General features: G+C 33.0%; 2 protein-coding genes and 1 non-coding gene across 5 annotated transcripts; 2 read left to right on the top strand and 1 right to left on the bottom strand.

Moving 5' to 3' along the window:
* Positions 124 to 3,037, top strand: LOC109348741 (probable L-ascorbate peroxidase 3). 2 transcript variants are annotated; one of them, XM_019589287.1, is made up of 10 exons: positions 124 to 316; positions 442 to 566; positions 662 to 711; positions 833 to 898; positions 1,070 to 1,118; positions 1,765 to 1,847; positions 2,064 to 2,143; positions 2,232 to 2,334; positions 2,617 to 2,837; positions 2,980 to 3,037. In XM_019589287.1, exons 1-9 carry the CDS (start codon positions 204 to 206, stop codon positions 2,797 to 2,799), a joined length of 852 nt encoding a protein of 283 aa, XP_019444832.1. In that variant the 5' UTR covers positions 124 to 203; the 3' UTR covers positions 2,800 to 2,837; positions 2,980 to 3,037. The 2 variants fall into 2 exon arrangements, with proteins under 2 accessions (XP_019444832.1, XP_019444830.1); XM_019589285.1 differs by lacking the exon at positions 2,980 to 3,037 and having other exon boundaries at positions 2,617 to 2,905.
* On the top strand, positions 3,549 to 3,622 carry TRNAI-AAU. Its single transcript has one exon. It is a non-coding gene; the product is annotated as a tRNA-Ile (tRNA).
* Positions 3,977 to 10,326, bottom strand: LOC109348742 (histidine kinase 1-like). 2 transcript variants are annotated; one of them, XM_019589289.1, is made up of 13 exons: positions 9,921 to 10,326; positions 9,547 to 9,789; positions 8,314 to 9,111; positions 7,933 to 8,180; positions 7,423 to 7,582; positions 7,136 to 7,262; positions 6,939 to 7,028; positions 6,647 to 6,835; positions 6,424 to 6,493; positions 6,249 to 6,291; positions 5,781 to 5,921; positions 4,525 to 5,595; positions 3,977 to 4,436 (listed from the first exon to the last, which is right to left on the bottom strand). In XM_019589289.1, the coding sequence occupies exons 1-13, from the start codon at positions 10,098 to 10,100 to the stop codon at positions 4,221 to 4,223; spliced, it is 3,576 nt and encodes a 1,191-aa protein (XP_019444834.1). In that variant the 5' UTR covers positions 10,101 to 10,326; the 3' UTR covers positions 3,977 to 4,220. The 2 variants fall into 2 exon arrangements, with proteins under 2 accessions (XP_019444834.1, XP_019444833.1); XM_019589288.1 differs by having other exon boundaries at positions 8,314 to 9,114.

Consider the following 12,615-nt stretch of genomic DNA (forward strand, 5'->3'; position numbering starts at 1 on the left):
AGGAAGACACAAAAACAAGATTTGTTTTCTTGCTCCTGCAGCAAAGCATTACTTACATTACATGCCACCAATCTACAATGTCTATTCTCTTCTCTCTCTTTATATATAAACCCCTCACTCGCAAATTCCTCCATGCACTTCCTCCTAATTATTCCACCACCCTCTTCAACAAAATTCTTAGTCTCTTACCTTGCACTTTGATCATGGCCAAACTTGTGGTTGACAATGACTATCTCAAACAAATTAATAAGGCACGACGCCACCTTCGAGCTCTTATCTCTACAAGAAACTGTGCTCCTCTCATGCTTCGATTAGCGTTAGTAACACTATAATAATAAACTGCATTTATTTCTCTCTCTCTAACTCTTCTTTTACATTTACATAGATTATCATATTTTTTTTACATTTTAGTGACATATATATATACATATTAACTTGTAGGTGGCACGATGCTGGTACTTATGATGATAAAACTAGAACAGGAGGTCCCAACGGTTCTATTAGGAATGTACAAGAGTTGAATCATAGTGCTAACAAGGGCTTACAAAAAGCAGTTGAATTTTGTGGTGACCATTCTTCTTCATTTATCTGTGTATGTATTTATATTTGTTTTTCTCACTGACCAACTCCTAATTTTTTTCTGGGTTATTTTGGAGAACAGAAGAAGTGAAGATCAAGCATCCAAAAGTTTCATATGCCGACCTTTACCAGGTTATTTTATACTTTTGGCATATCATATATGATTGTGTGATAGATAAATTGAAGATTTTTGTATGTTGAGTCATAGATTAACTTGTAGTATATATAATTTTATGGTGGATTTATATTTCAGCTAGCTGGTATTGTTGCAGTAGAAGTCACTGGGGGTCCAACAATTGACTTTATTCCTGGGAGAAAGGTATGAACAACATTTTCATTCTTATGTATAATTTATTACAACTCCATATGAAATAAGAATAATATGTACTTTTTTTCACAATAACAAACATCATTCTTATTTTTATTTGAGTCACACAATATCTACTTTTTCAAGAATGTCTACATCTCTCACTTCTTTTTCTTTTTTTAGGATTCATTGGACTCTCCACCAGAAGGGAGACTTCCAGATGCCAAACAAGGTAATTAATAATTGTATCTCCTCTTTTTTACAATCTTGTGATATCTTTCTTAGTTAGGCATTGCTGTTCAGTGTTCAATGATATCTTTTGACAACAAATGATTTTCCTATCTGCCTAGTTAGCATGTGAATAATTTATTACATTGAAATATTGAATGCTGTTAACCTTTACTCCTATTTTGAATTAAGTAATGTATATCATGTAAAAAAGGAAATATCTAAAGAGATCAGTATTTAAATAAGTTGAGGTTCTAATTTGATCTTGGCACACTTCAGAGTACATTTTTTAGTTTTTTTTCAATAGTAAGTTGAAAAGTCTTTTATAGGCAAAATCTGAATATTTCATTACTGATATGAGATTTTGGCTATCGTTTTATTTTAGACCATAGTTTATTCATCATTTAGCTATTGATTCATAGAACATTTCTGGAAAAGGTTTTATCATCAACAAATATAATCAGCACTATTTTGTTATGCTCCTATGTTCCTTTGTTATTCAGTTATTCCCTTCTTGCTAATAAAACTTAAACCCATAGTTTTTACCTTAGCCAGTGATAAATATGTTTCGGATCATATCTGAAGTATTATTAATGATCCTGACTTAGAACTATTAAGATAATTGTCCAACTTGTATGAGAAATTTTCAGGTGCATCACATTTAAGGGAAATCTTTTATCGCATGGGTCTAACTGATAAAGACATTGTGGCTCTGTCTGGAGGGCACACGTTGGTAAGAACTATGAATGAACATTCAAAAGTCCCTTTACATATATAGTTGAAGGATCCATATATTTAATGAGAAAAAGATGTATATACTGATTGTCACTGTATCATTCACCGTTCATTTTCAACCACTTAAAAAATGGTAGATGATGGAATGACTATGTAAATATTTTTACGCTATCAGTGGATAGATTTAATACTCATATTTTTCCTTTTGATAAAGGGTAAGGCACATCTAGAACGCTCAGGCTTTGATGGTCAATGGACAAGGGACCCTTTGAAGTTTGATAACTCCTATTTTGTGTAAGATAATTATTTACATGATATTTAACTCTATATATGTTTATTTAAAAGAGTGAACAAAATTGAAATTTCACATAACACATACCAGGGAACTACTGAAAGCTGATTCAAAAGACTTGTTGAAGCTTCCCACAGACAAGGCTTTAGTTGAAGATCCTAAGTTCCGCCAATATGTTGAACTGTATGCAACGGTAATAACCAGTATAGTTGAAAACATTAACTAGTGTTAGATTTGCTTCCATTTCTTAATATTACATTTTTTGTGAAGAAAGTGATTGTGTTGGAAAGTAAGTCCCACATCACCTAACTAATTGTCTCGGGAACGGTTTAAATACTTGTTGAGCTACTTCTCTCATAGCCAATTGGTTTTGAGATGAAACCTTAACCTGGTATTAGGGGGCATGTTTGAAAGTAAGTGCTACATTGACAGTAATAATGATTTTGGACTCACTTCTAATTCTGAATTGTTGTAGGATGAGGATGTTTTTTTGGAAGATTATGCAGTCTCACACAAGAAACTGTCACAGTTAGGCTTCATTTTAAAGCCTGTTGCAGAGACTCGTTCCACATTGGCTCAAGGAGTTATAGCAATTGTTATTGCCACAACTGTGGTGATCCTGGGTTACTTGCTTGAAGTGAACAGAGAAACCGAGTGAAGAGATTATTGCTTAATTGTTATTATTAATGTACTTATATTCCTGTTCCTCGAATTGGGCTCTCGTATATTATGTTTCCAAAAATACATGATGACTTCATGAACTACAAATACTACTTAAATATTCTTCTTTTATGGTGTAAAATGATGTTGTGGCATGGGAACAGATACTAATGTATATCTACAATGGAAATAAATGTATGCACGGTGAAGAAAAATATACCAAATCTTAACCTTCAGCCATGGTTAGCTTATTCAGGAAAGAAATTATAAATTATCAATTGATGCTTAATCAGAGCATGAAATTAATAAAATCCTTAGGTACATGTCTAGCAATAAGAGCATTTTTATCTCTTATATCTAAAATGAAAGTCAACTGTTCCCAAATGTTGATTCAGAGTAATATATATAGTTGTAAACATGTATTATTTTAAATCTTAATAGTATTTTCATTTTTCCTTTTCCAACACTGATTCCATAGTGCATTCTTGAAAAATAAAAACAAACATCTGATATGATCACATGGAAATGTTAACCACTGCACCTAACGAATTTAATGTATAAATTTTGTATTAAAAAGTTATGTTTCATTTTCAACAAATAATATTATATTTCCAGGTTTTGACCAATGTCTTTCGCATCAGAGTTTAATTAATCATCCTATTATCCCCTTGGCATCACATTTTGGTTAAAGCATGAAAGTAAAGAGTACTATAGTATAAAATTGTGTTACAAAGTTAAATATCAATTGGCCCATTAGCTCAGTTGGTTAGAGCGTCGTGCTAATAACGCGAAGGTCGCAGGTTCGAGACCTGCATGGGCCAAAATCTTATTATTTTTGTTTTAAATCACCAAGCCTCAAAATTTCCTAATGCAAATTGTGTTAATAACTTAAGCCAGACCAGTAGTGTAACCACGCACAGTAGGGTAAGGCACTTCAGAAAATTTTACACACGCTTGATGTTGAATGGAATGCAAATAGCAAACAGCATTTTAATAAAAAAAGAAAGATTAATTGATTACATGTCATAAATATCAAAGGCAATATATACTAAATAAAAATTTCCTAATGTAAGTGAATATGTTTTCTTCTATTTCATAGTTGTAGGATAAGTGTATGACAATGATATAAATTTGATATCCCATTTACTATAGTCATCTAGTGAGATTAACAAAAAAATCTACGTTTAGTCAGAAGAGGAAATATCAACTTCTCAATGCTTACGTTCTTTCATAATCAAAATTCAAAGTACATGCTTTACTTAAATTATAAAGCTTTGTTGTGAAGGGGACCCATACTCTTTTTTCTTACTTTGTTTATTTATTTAACCTATGATTTCTGATGTTAATATGTTATAAACTTCTATACATTTAGAAGCTTCCAAAGCAAACCCTTTGTTAGCTTGGACTTTATGTGAGAAATCAAGATTCTCTTTTAGTGAGTGAAAGAATTGTAGACACCATTTTCTTGAAGTCAATTGGCTTTGTTAAATAAGCATCCATACCCACTTCCAAGCATTTGGCTTCATCACATGACATTGCATGTGCTGTAAGAGCAACAATGGGAATGTGCAATCCTGTTCCAACTTCTGATTTTCTTATTGCCTTTGTTGCTTCATAACCATCCATTTTTGGCATCTTGTTTTTTCACAAAGACAAAGAATAAGAACATTTTGGCTAAGAATAATAAACTCATTATTACTTTATTGTGATATAGAATTATTACCTGACAATCCATTAGGACCAAGTCATATGAAGGGCATGTCAAAATATCTTTTTGAGATCTTGTGTTTCTTTCTTTTTGGAGAGATTCCCTTCTACAATCTTCAACACCTAGTATGAAATTGAGAGCATCTACTGCTTGTTGTCCATCACCTACAGCAACAACAGAAGCTCCCATCTTTTCAAGCATTATGGTTGCTACCCTTTGAAGTACTGGTGTATCTTCTGCAAGCAATATCTTTAAGCCTTCAAGGGATTTCTTTGCATTTACCACTTTACTTGAACTACTCACCTTATTTGTTTCATCACATTCAGATTCTTGACTTTTAGCATCTGTTGGATATGATATTTCTTTAGTTGACAATGGTTTAAGTTCAATATCTTCACTGGCATAGTTTGAATTTGGAGTGCTATGACATGACTCTTCTTGCCTCACATTATTGTCTCCACTTGCACTTGCAGGATTAGAACCACTCATTTCAGATATGTCAGAATCATCAGATGTAGCAGCACCAAAATGTGTAGAATCAATCTCAAGAAACTCATGCAAATCATTCTCTTTCATTGTTGTCCTTGGATCAGTCATGTTTTTCTTTTGTAGCTGAAGATTCCTCTCCTTTATGACAGCTTCCAAAATATGAACAATTTTTGCCTTGTAGAGAGGTTTGTTAACCATGACTACGTGCCCTTTTCTTCTGAGCTCCATCTTTATGGTATTGGAGGTGTCATGATTTAGCATCCATACAAACTTTGCTCTAACAAAGTACTTATAAAGGAAGTTAAGTTGTTCCTTCCAAATATCTGTGCTCAAGTCAAGTATATCAATGTCTACAACAATGACAAAAGTGGGGTTCCTCATATCTTGTATGTGAAGTAATTTAGACTTCAATCCCTCATTTACTTGATAATGTGCATCAAAGTCATTATTATGAACTGAACTTCTTGCATGAAAGATTTCCCTCAAAATATGTGTTAGTCCATTCCATTCAGATGCTTCCATAGTACACACTCCGTTTTTCTGTAACCACTTGGACGCAATAAATCGACCCATGTTTCCGTGCAGTGCAAGCAATACCTGCATTGACACTTCTTATTTAAGAGTGTGCATGTTATCCTTGCAGTGATTTTCTGTTACTATGTATGCTTAGAACCCAACTAACATGTCCATAAATACACTTGCTTGTAGTAAAATGTACATTTTTCTAGATGAATTAATTGTACTTTCGGATATTATTTGCCATGTAGAGTGATTTTACTTACCACTAAGCCATTGTTTGTGAAATCTATTGCACAATGTTGTTCTGTGACATCTATAGGTGCACTGAGAAGCAAGCACAACCGCATCAGTGTTCCCGGGCCCTCCTTTTTAACAACCTTGATTTCTCCACCCATCTTTTTAACCTGCCAGTGCCACCCCACAGTAGTAATGATATCAAAGCAATCTTTATTTGGAAACTAACAAATTATTTTATAAGAGAAATACATACCAAAGGAATTGATAAACCTTGAGATGAATCCTTCTAAAATAAATGACAATGCTCAAACTATTTTTATTAGCTTAGTACTTTATTAGTTTTCAACAAGCATCTGACATAACCTTCATCTATGTATATGATATATTTACTTGTTTGTTCTTGGCAGACACATCTTTTGTTTTTCGTCAAACGCATTCATTAGGAGTGCTGATTGTACTCGTGTGAAACTTTACACATTAAGGGTCTTACTCACCATGTTTCTGACAATGCAAAGACCAAGACCAGTGCCTCCATGCCTGAAATGAGTAATGGTTTAAAAAACTCCATAAACATTCAGCTCAAAACATTCAAAACAGAATCATCATTTGTCAAAAAAAGCATTTTAGAGGACCTTTATCTTGTCTTTGTTAAAAATTTAAATTACTTACAGTCTAGTAGTTGATGGATCAGCTTGCTCAAAGCTTTCAAACACTGAATCCCATTTACTTGGATCAATTCCTATAAAATCATGGTATTCATATGAATTATGTGTGCAAATATCACATACAAAGGAAGCAAATCATAGTGATATATCCTTATGTTAATTTTTATTTTGACACAAAAGGGATGGCTCTTAATGCAGTTTTTCCAGACAAGTTATTAGATTCATACCACAGCCTGTGTCATCAACTTCAAACCAAAGTTTCACTTTGATATCTTTCTTAGATATTCTCTTTGCATGGTTTGCATTTTGCTTCTCTCTGGTGTTTTGTACACGACATGATTTCTTCTGCTCTAGAGGAAAACTTAGACTATCACTGTATGGTATTTCACACCATCCGCGCAGCATAATGTGACCCGCTGTAAGACATTTGAAGGAGTTTAGATAAATGTATGTGTCATTATTTTTTCTCACTACCACTACTGTAACAAAAAAAACTAGAACATGCAGATTTTGACTTACATGGAGTAAACTTAATTGAATTGTTGATCAAATTTGTAAAAATTTGAACTACTCTAGCAGAATCGCCACGGACTAAGTTTGGCATATCATCTGCAGAAAAAAATAGTTATAGGCTAGATGCATCAAAAACTTGCTAAAAGATTTTCTAATCATGCACTGAAATTAAAATCTCCCATGCAACCAAAATGAGATTATACCTGACAGGTCTAAAACAGTCTCTACATTGTGGTTAATGCACTGCACAGAAAACATATCTACAAGCCCTTCAAGTTCCCTTCCCAAGTCAAATTCTGCATCTTCTAGGACCAGTTTTCCAGATTCCACCTAAATTCTATAGAACATTAAGGAGCTTCTTGGCAGAGGTGAACTTTTGTTACAGTTAAAAGAACTTCGATTTTGTTTTCAGTAGACGGCTCTAAGCGTAAACTTAAATACTCATGGATAAAAAATTTAAGAGTATATGTTATGTAAGTATATATTTCACCTTGCTCAGATCTAAGATGTTGTTAAGAAGACGGAGAAGAGCAGTTGAGCATTTCCTTATTTGAGTGACTGTTGCATATTGTTCATTTGTTAGACAGTCATCAGATATAAGAATGTCGAGCAATCCGATTACTGCTGCCATAGGTGTCCTCAGCTCATGACTGTAATGCACCAACAAAACAAATTCATGAATCACATTTATGAACACTCAATGGAAAAATCTTCTTAGATCTTAGACACATGAATCAAATGGCAAGATAGGTCATTTGAGGAGCTTGTATGCAGTGTTATAAATAAAATCTAGACGGATCGACATGTTTCAAAACATAATCAGTTTATGAAATACATAGATTATGTAAATGTAGTTTCCTCAGATTTACATAAGCCATGGATCAACTGATAGATATGTTGTTCCTTATTCTCTATATTGTAAAGTGAGATCATAATTCATAAATAGCATAAAGTAAGTTCATGTTTTATGTATTTCGAAATTTGAAGGTGTAAAACCAACCTCATGTTTGCAAGAAATTGACTTTTATAGTTGCTTGATGCTTCTGCCTTCCTTCTTGCTTCCAGTTGATTTATAAGTTCTGCTCTTAGATTCATTTCCTTTGATACTCCATTTGTCAGTATCAAAATGCAAACACATCCAATGACTAAAATACATAATGCGGCGGATATCAGAATAACCAACGTTTTGAAGGCTCTTTCATCTACCTGCCCCATGATATACTTTCTTGGTATGATTATTACACCTACCTGCACAAAGATTAAGTCACTAATTCAAAGACACTCAGAAGGTATAATATGATAGTCGGTTAATAAAAACAGAAAAGAAATATTATATGTAAGGTCCAATTTAAGTAACATGTGCAGTGTCTTCAAAATTTACCAAAGGAAGTCTCTTCAAGTTTAGGAAGAATGAGTCAATGTAATATTGCTGGTGGCCTAGCTTGACATTCTCTACATGAACCTCATCGCCCGCAGGAAAATTGTTACCATAAGTTCTCTGTAACCACTCAGCTCCGAGTCGTATTACATCATCTTCACAATCAACAGGCATCTTAAGCTTAAGAGACTTTGTTGAATTTGTGAGTAAAGGTGAACTTGTGGAAGTTGCAAGCAAGTAACCCTCTTGAGAAGTCAAATACATATGACCACTGTGCAACTCAACTAGTTCTCTCATTAACTGTCCTACACTATAAAGTGCAGTTGTGACACCAACAACTGCTATAATACTCTTATTAGACGAGTCCCAAACCGGCAATGCTGCTGAAAGCAAAGGCGAATCTGTGAACTTGCTCACTGCAACATGCCATGAAGCTACACCATCAGGTACCTGTGAAAGGCCAGCTATGTTGATCAAGTCATCAGGTGCAATTTGCATAGCTTTTCCAATCTTTTCACCAGTGAGAGGGTCAAGGGGTTCGCGATACCAAATCGCAGACCTGTTACCACGAATGGCTTTATCGTCCCAAGCTTGATGTGTTGAAAAGGAAGCCATCTCATTTGAGTTGCTTGAACCTATGGAGTAATTTGCTAGATCAGAGTAGATGTAGAATGTGTTGTTATCCTTCAGATCTCTATGGAATGCTTGGACAAATCCATTTTTATAATTAATAGTTATTGAGTTGAGAGCTTTTCGACTAACAAACATTGCCCATGTTACAGCCCTCATTGCTTCATACAGCTGCTAGAGTTGCAACATTAAAAATAAGCAAAGACATAATTAGTTAATATGGTAAATGCTACATGGTTTCAAATATGATAAATGATAATATGATCTCAACCTATGAAGCACACACAACTCAAAATACTCGTCATGTCTCGTGTATTCATATCAGACGCTTTATGAACAATTTTGGATTATCCTAACTGCATTTTACAATTCTTTTACTTATAGTTTTGAATTTCTATACCATTGTAAAGAGAATTGACACAAATAATTGGTAGATGTTAGCATTTTATTACATCTGCAATGACTCATACTAATCTCACATCTCATAATCTCATATCATAGTCATGCAATATCATCGTTTCAGTATCATGTATGGTAACCATGCTTCGAAGATCTCAAACATAACAATAACAAAATAATGAATACTAATAAAGTTAGCAGTCATACCTCAACTTGCTCTGCTTGAGAGGCAGGGTTGCTGTAACGTCGGATCACATATTGAGAAAGCTTGACCTGGGCTGTGGTAATTTCGGCAGTGGAGTTCAAAATGTTCCACATCCTCAAGATGGGACGTTGCAGAAGTTCGTAACGCAGACCATACGCCAAACTATTAAGTGATTTTGTTGTATAAATCTTTGTGAAATGCCATGTTAGAATAGTTAGTAGCCCTATCAAGATGGCTAGCATCACCTGCATGAAACAACATAGTGATTTACATCAACACAATTTTGGTCATGCTTTTTAATCATATGGAAACAAAGGTCTAATAATTAGTCTTATGTAACATTTCATATCATATGATATGGGAAAAAATGACTAACCATGATTGCTAGTCTCACAACAAAGACACTGTAATAGGATGAGAGACAATGAGTACTAGCATATTGGAATTCTTCTTTCTCAACATCCCTGTGGAAAATTCTTCGACCATTTGGTCTACTACTACTTTTCTTCCATGAACTGCATATTCTATCAAACATGCATCTGAACTTGGTATTCATTAGTGAAAATATAGAACTCTCAGAAGATGATTCTTCTCTGACTTGTGCTATATTTATCTCCTAGATTGTTTGCTGAAGCTATGATCTTATAAAACAACACTTGAGAGAGATTTACATATCTTTGTTTTATGTTGATGCTTGTTTCAGACAGAGAGAATCCACTTTGTTTTGCAGTGTTTTCCTTCAATATATAGTACACAGGTGTTATGGTTGTTTGGAACTCACATGAGAACTAAACTAAAGAGTAAATTCTATATTCTATTGTCAAACAATTATTTGTACAATACTCAACATCAATATCATAATTGTTCATTACATTTTTAAAGTTAGGGTATATTTTTATTCTTAAAAGTTGATTGAATTTTGGTTTTATTACATCTAATTTTTTATTATTTAATTTTGATTCTCATGTTCCAAAATTTGATTGCAAACCACAATCGACTACATTTACAATTATCATGATGCATATTACATTTGAGTGTTAACCATATTAACACTAATGACTAAAAACATTTATAAATTTTAGTAAGTGCAAGCTGATAAGGCCAACCAATACAAAATAACTTAGAAACAACACTATATGAGAAGATAAGAGGACAAGTTGTTTATATAATCGACAAACTCTATTAATTACATTAAAATATATAATCGACACTAATGTAATTACAATTAAATTTCAAGTAAACCTAAACTGGTGTGTTGAGTCATTTCACACTTGTGTGTGTGAAAATGCAAGAAGCTTGTTATTATTTAGTGGGTTGTTTTTTTTATTCCCTACCCCCCTTATCAACTATGCTTATGGCTTTGATCAAACGCTTCATTTGCAAAAGTAAGTACCAAGTTCTAATACTAACCATCTTCACCATTTTTTTAAAAAGTACTTATTAAGACCGAATTTTCCATCTTATCCAAGAAAGCATCATCTTTGAGAATTCAATGAACTTACTGTGATATATAAATCGTCTTACATTTTTAAAGGATTTAATATGTATACACTAATAGTGTAAGTGATTTTTATACTGTCATCAAATCATTTATTATTATTATTATTGATTTATTAATTACTATTGACTCTTAAACAAAAATAATATAAATCAATGATAGATGATGTGCTGATAATGTAAAAATTGCTAGTGCATAGATCAGATCATTCATTCCTTTTCTTTCTAATCATACCAGTCCATAAAATTCTAAGGAAACTTCTTTATGCTCATTAAAGGTTGAAGTTTATCAAAGTTGCCTCAACCAATAAACTTATAGCAAACTATAAATTAGTAATAATATACATAACGTGAACTTTGAAACATCATTTGTTGTTGAAAAGATGGATTCACATATAAACTTTTCGCCGACTTTGCAATGGCTAAAAAATATGTAAAAGGAGAAAGTCTATTTTACTAGTGAGCAATGATCATTCTTCCCATTTGAGGAAGAAAAATATGAGACAATGTTATCAAGGTATGAGAAAGTGGAGAGCCACAAGTAAGATACCACATTTTGAACCAAAACTTCTTATAAATTCTTTCACTCCTTCCGTATATCCAATGTGGGACTTCACACTTGAATAAATCCACAACAGTGTGTATGTAAATCATAAATATAACATATAGTATAAACATCAATTATTTACAACTCCAAATGTAGTAGTATCCTGCACTAGACTCCATTTTGTTTATTCATTCACTATCTATTACACTTTAATTTTTGTGTTAAAGTGGTTGTAGCTTTATGTTGATCCATGTGAAGGTGGCTATTAAAAGAAATAGTGTGCTTATTAGGCGTGCACTCGGTGTTTTTGACTTTGCTGAATTAGCCTCTAGAACACAGTTTTGGTGCTCCAACTCACTAATCCATCCCAAATTACAAGACGAATTGAAGCACTACTAAGCTGAATAAGCAAAGATAACGTATTGTACTCCATTTTTCTCTCACATAGCTAAAAGGTTACCTACTAATAAACAATAGAATAAGGACAATAGGTCTATCAAGCACATCACCTTAGAGATGGAACTAGGATTTAATATATATATATATATATATATATAAGTGTATTTTATACTGTCACAATCTTCATTATTCATATATTAGCTATTATTGACTTTCAAACAAAAGTATTACAAATCAATGGTGGATGATGTGCTGACAGTATAAATTTTTTACACTGCCAGTGCATAGATTTTAAACTCATAGTTGAATAAATAGGAAAAATATAGAAAAATAGAACTGTAAGTCTTCACAGGATATAGAACTACAAATTGTAGTGTATCAAAAAATAAATTATAACTTGGAAATGGGTTCTGGGATTCAATAGCTAGATTTGCAGAATCTTTGGGCACTAAAAAAGAGAGAAGATCTGATAAAAGGAATTGAAGAAGGAATTGAATTCCTGAGGACCATACCTAAGGTCCAATTTAAATAACAAGTGGAAATTATAAGTTGTGGTTTTCATTAATAAAAAAAGAAGAGAGTCCAAAAATATATCCTTCATAGAAGTGATATATAACTATATAAGAAG

Source organism: Lupinus angustifolius, chromosome LG06, assembly GCF_001865875.1.
Source record: "Lupinus angustifolius cultivar Tanjil chromosome LG06, LupAngTanjil_v1.0, whole genome shotgun sequence".
Classification (NCBI taxonomy): Eukaryota; Viridiplantae; Streptophyta; class Magnoliopsida; order Fabales; family Fabaceae; genus Lupinus; species Lupinus angustifolius.

What these genes read in the sequence shown, in the direction of transcription:
- LOC109348741 (XM_019589287.1), top strand. Translation starts at nt 204, where the DNA reads ATGGCCAAACTTGTGGTTGACAATGACTATCTCAAACAAATTAATAAG. An exon ending in CATATGCCGACCTTTACCAG is followed by an intron (nt 712 to 832) that starts GTTATTTTATAC and finishes TTTATATTTCAG; the next exon opens with CTAGCTGGTATTGTTGCAGT. An exon ending in ACTTTATTCCTGGGAGAAAG is followed by an intron (nt 899 to 1,069) that starts GTATGAACAACA and finishes TTCTTTTTTTAG; the next exon opens with GATTCATTGGACTCTCCACC.
- LOC109348742 (XM_019589288.1), bottom strand. Translation starts at nt 10,100, where the DNA reads ATGAATACCAAGTTCAGATGCATGTTTGATAGAATATGCAGTTCATGG. An exon ending in CAATTTCTTGCAAACATGAG is followed by an intron (nt 7,583 to 7,932) that starts GTTGGTTTTACA and finishes GGTGCATTACAG; the next exon opens with TCATGAGCTGAGGACACCTA. An exon ending in GATCCATCAACTACTAGACT is followed by an intron (nt 6,292 to 6,423) that starts GTAAGTAATTTA and finishes TACTCATTTCAG; the next exon opens with GCATGGAGGCACTGGTCTTG.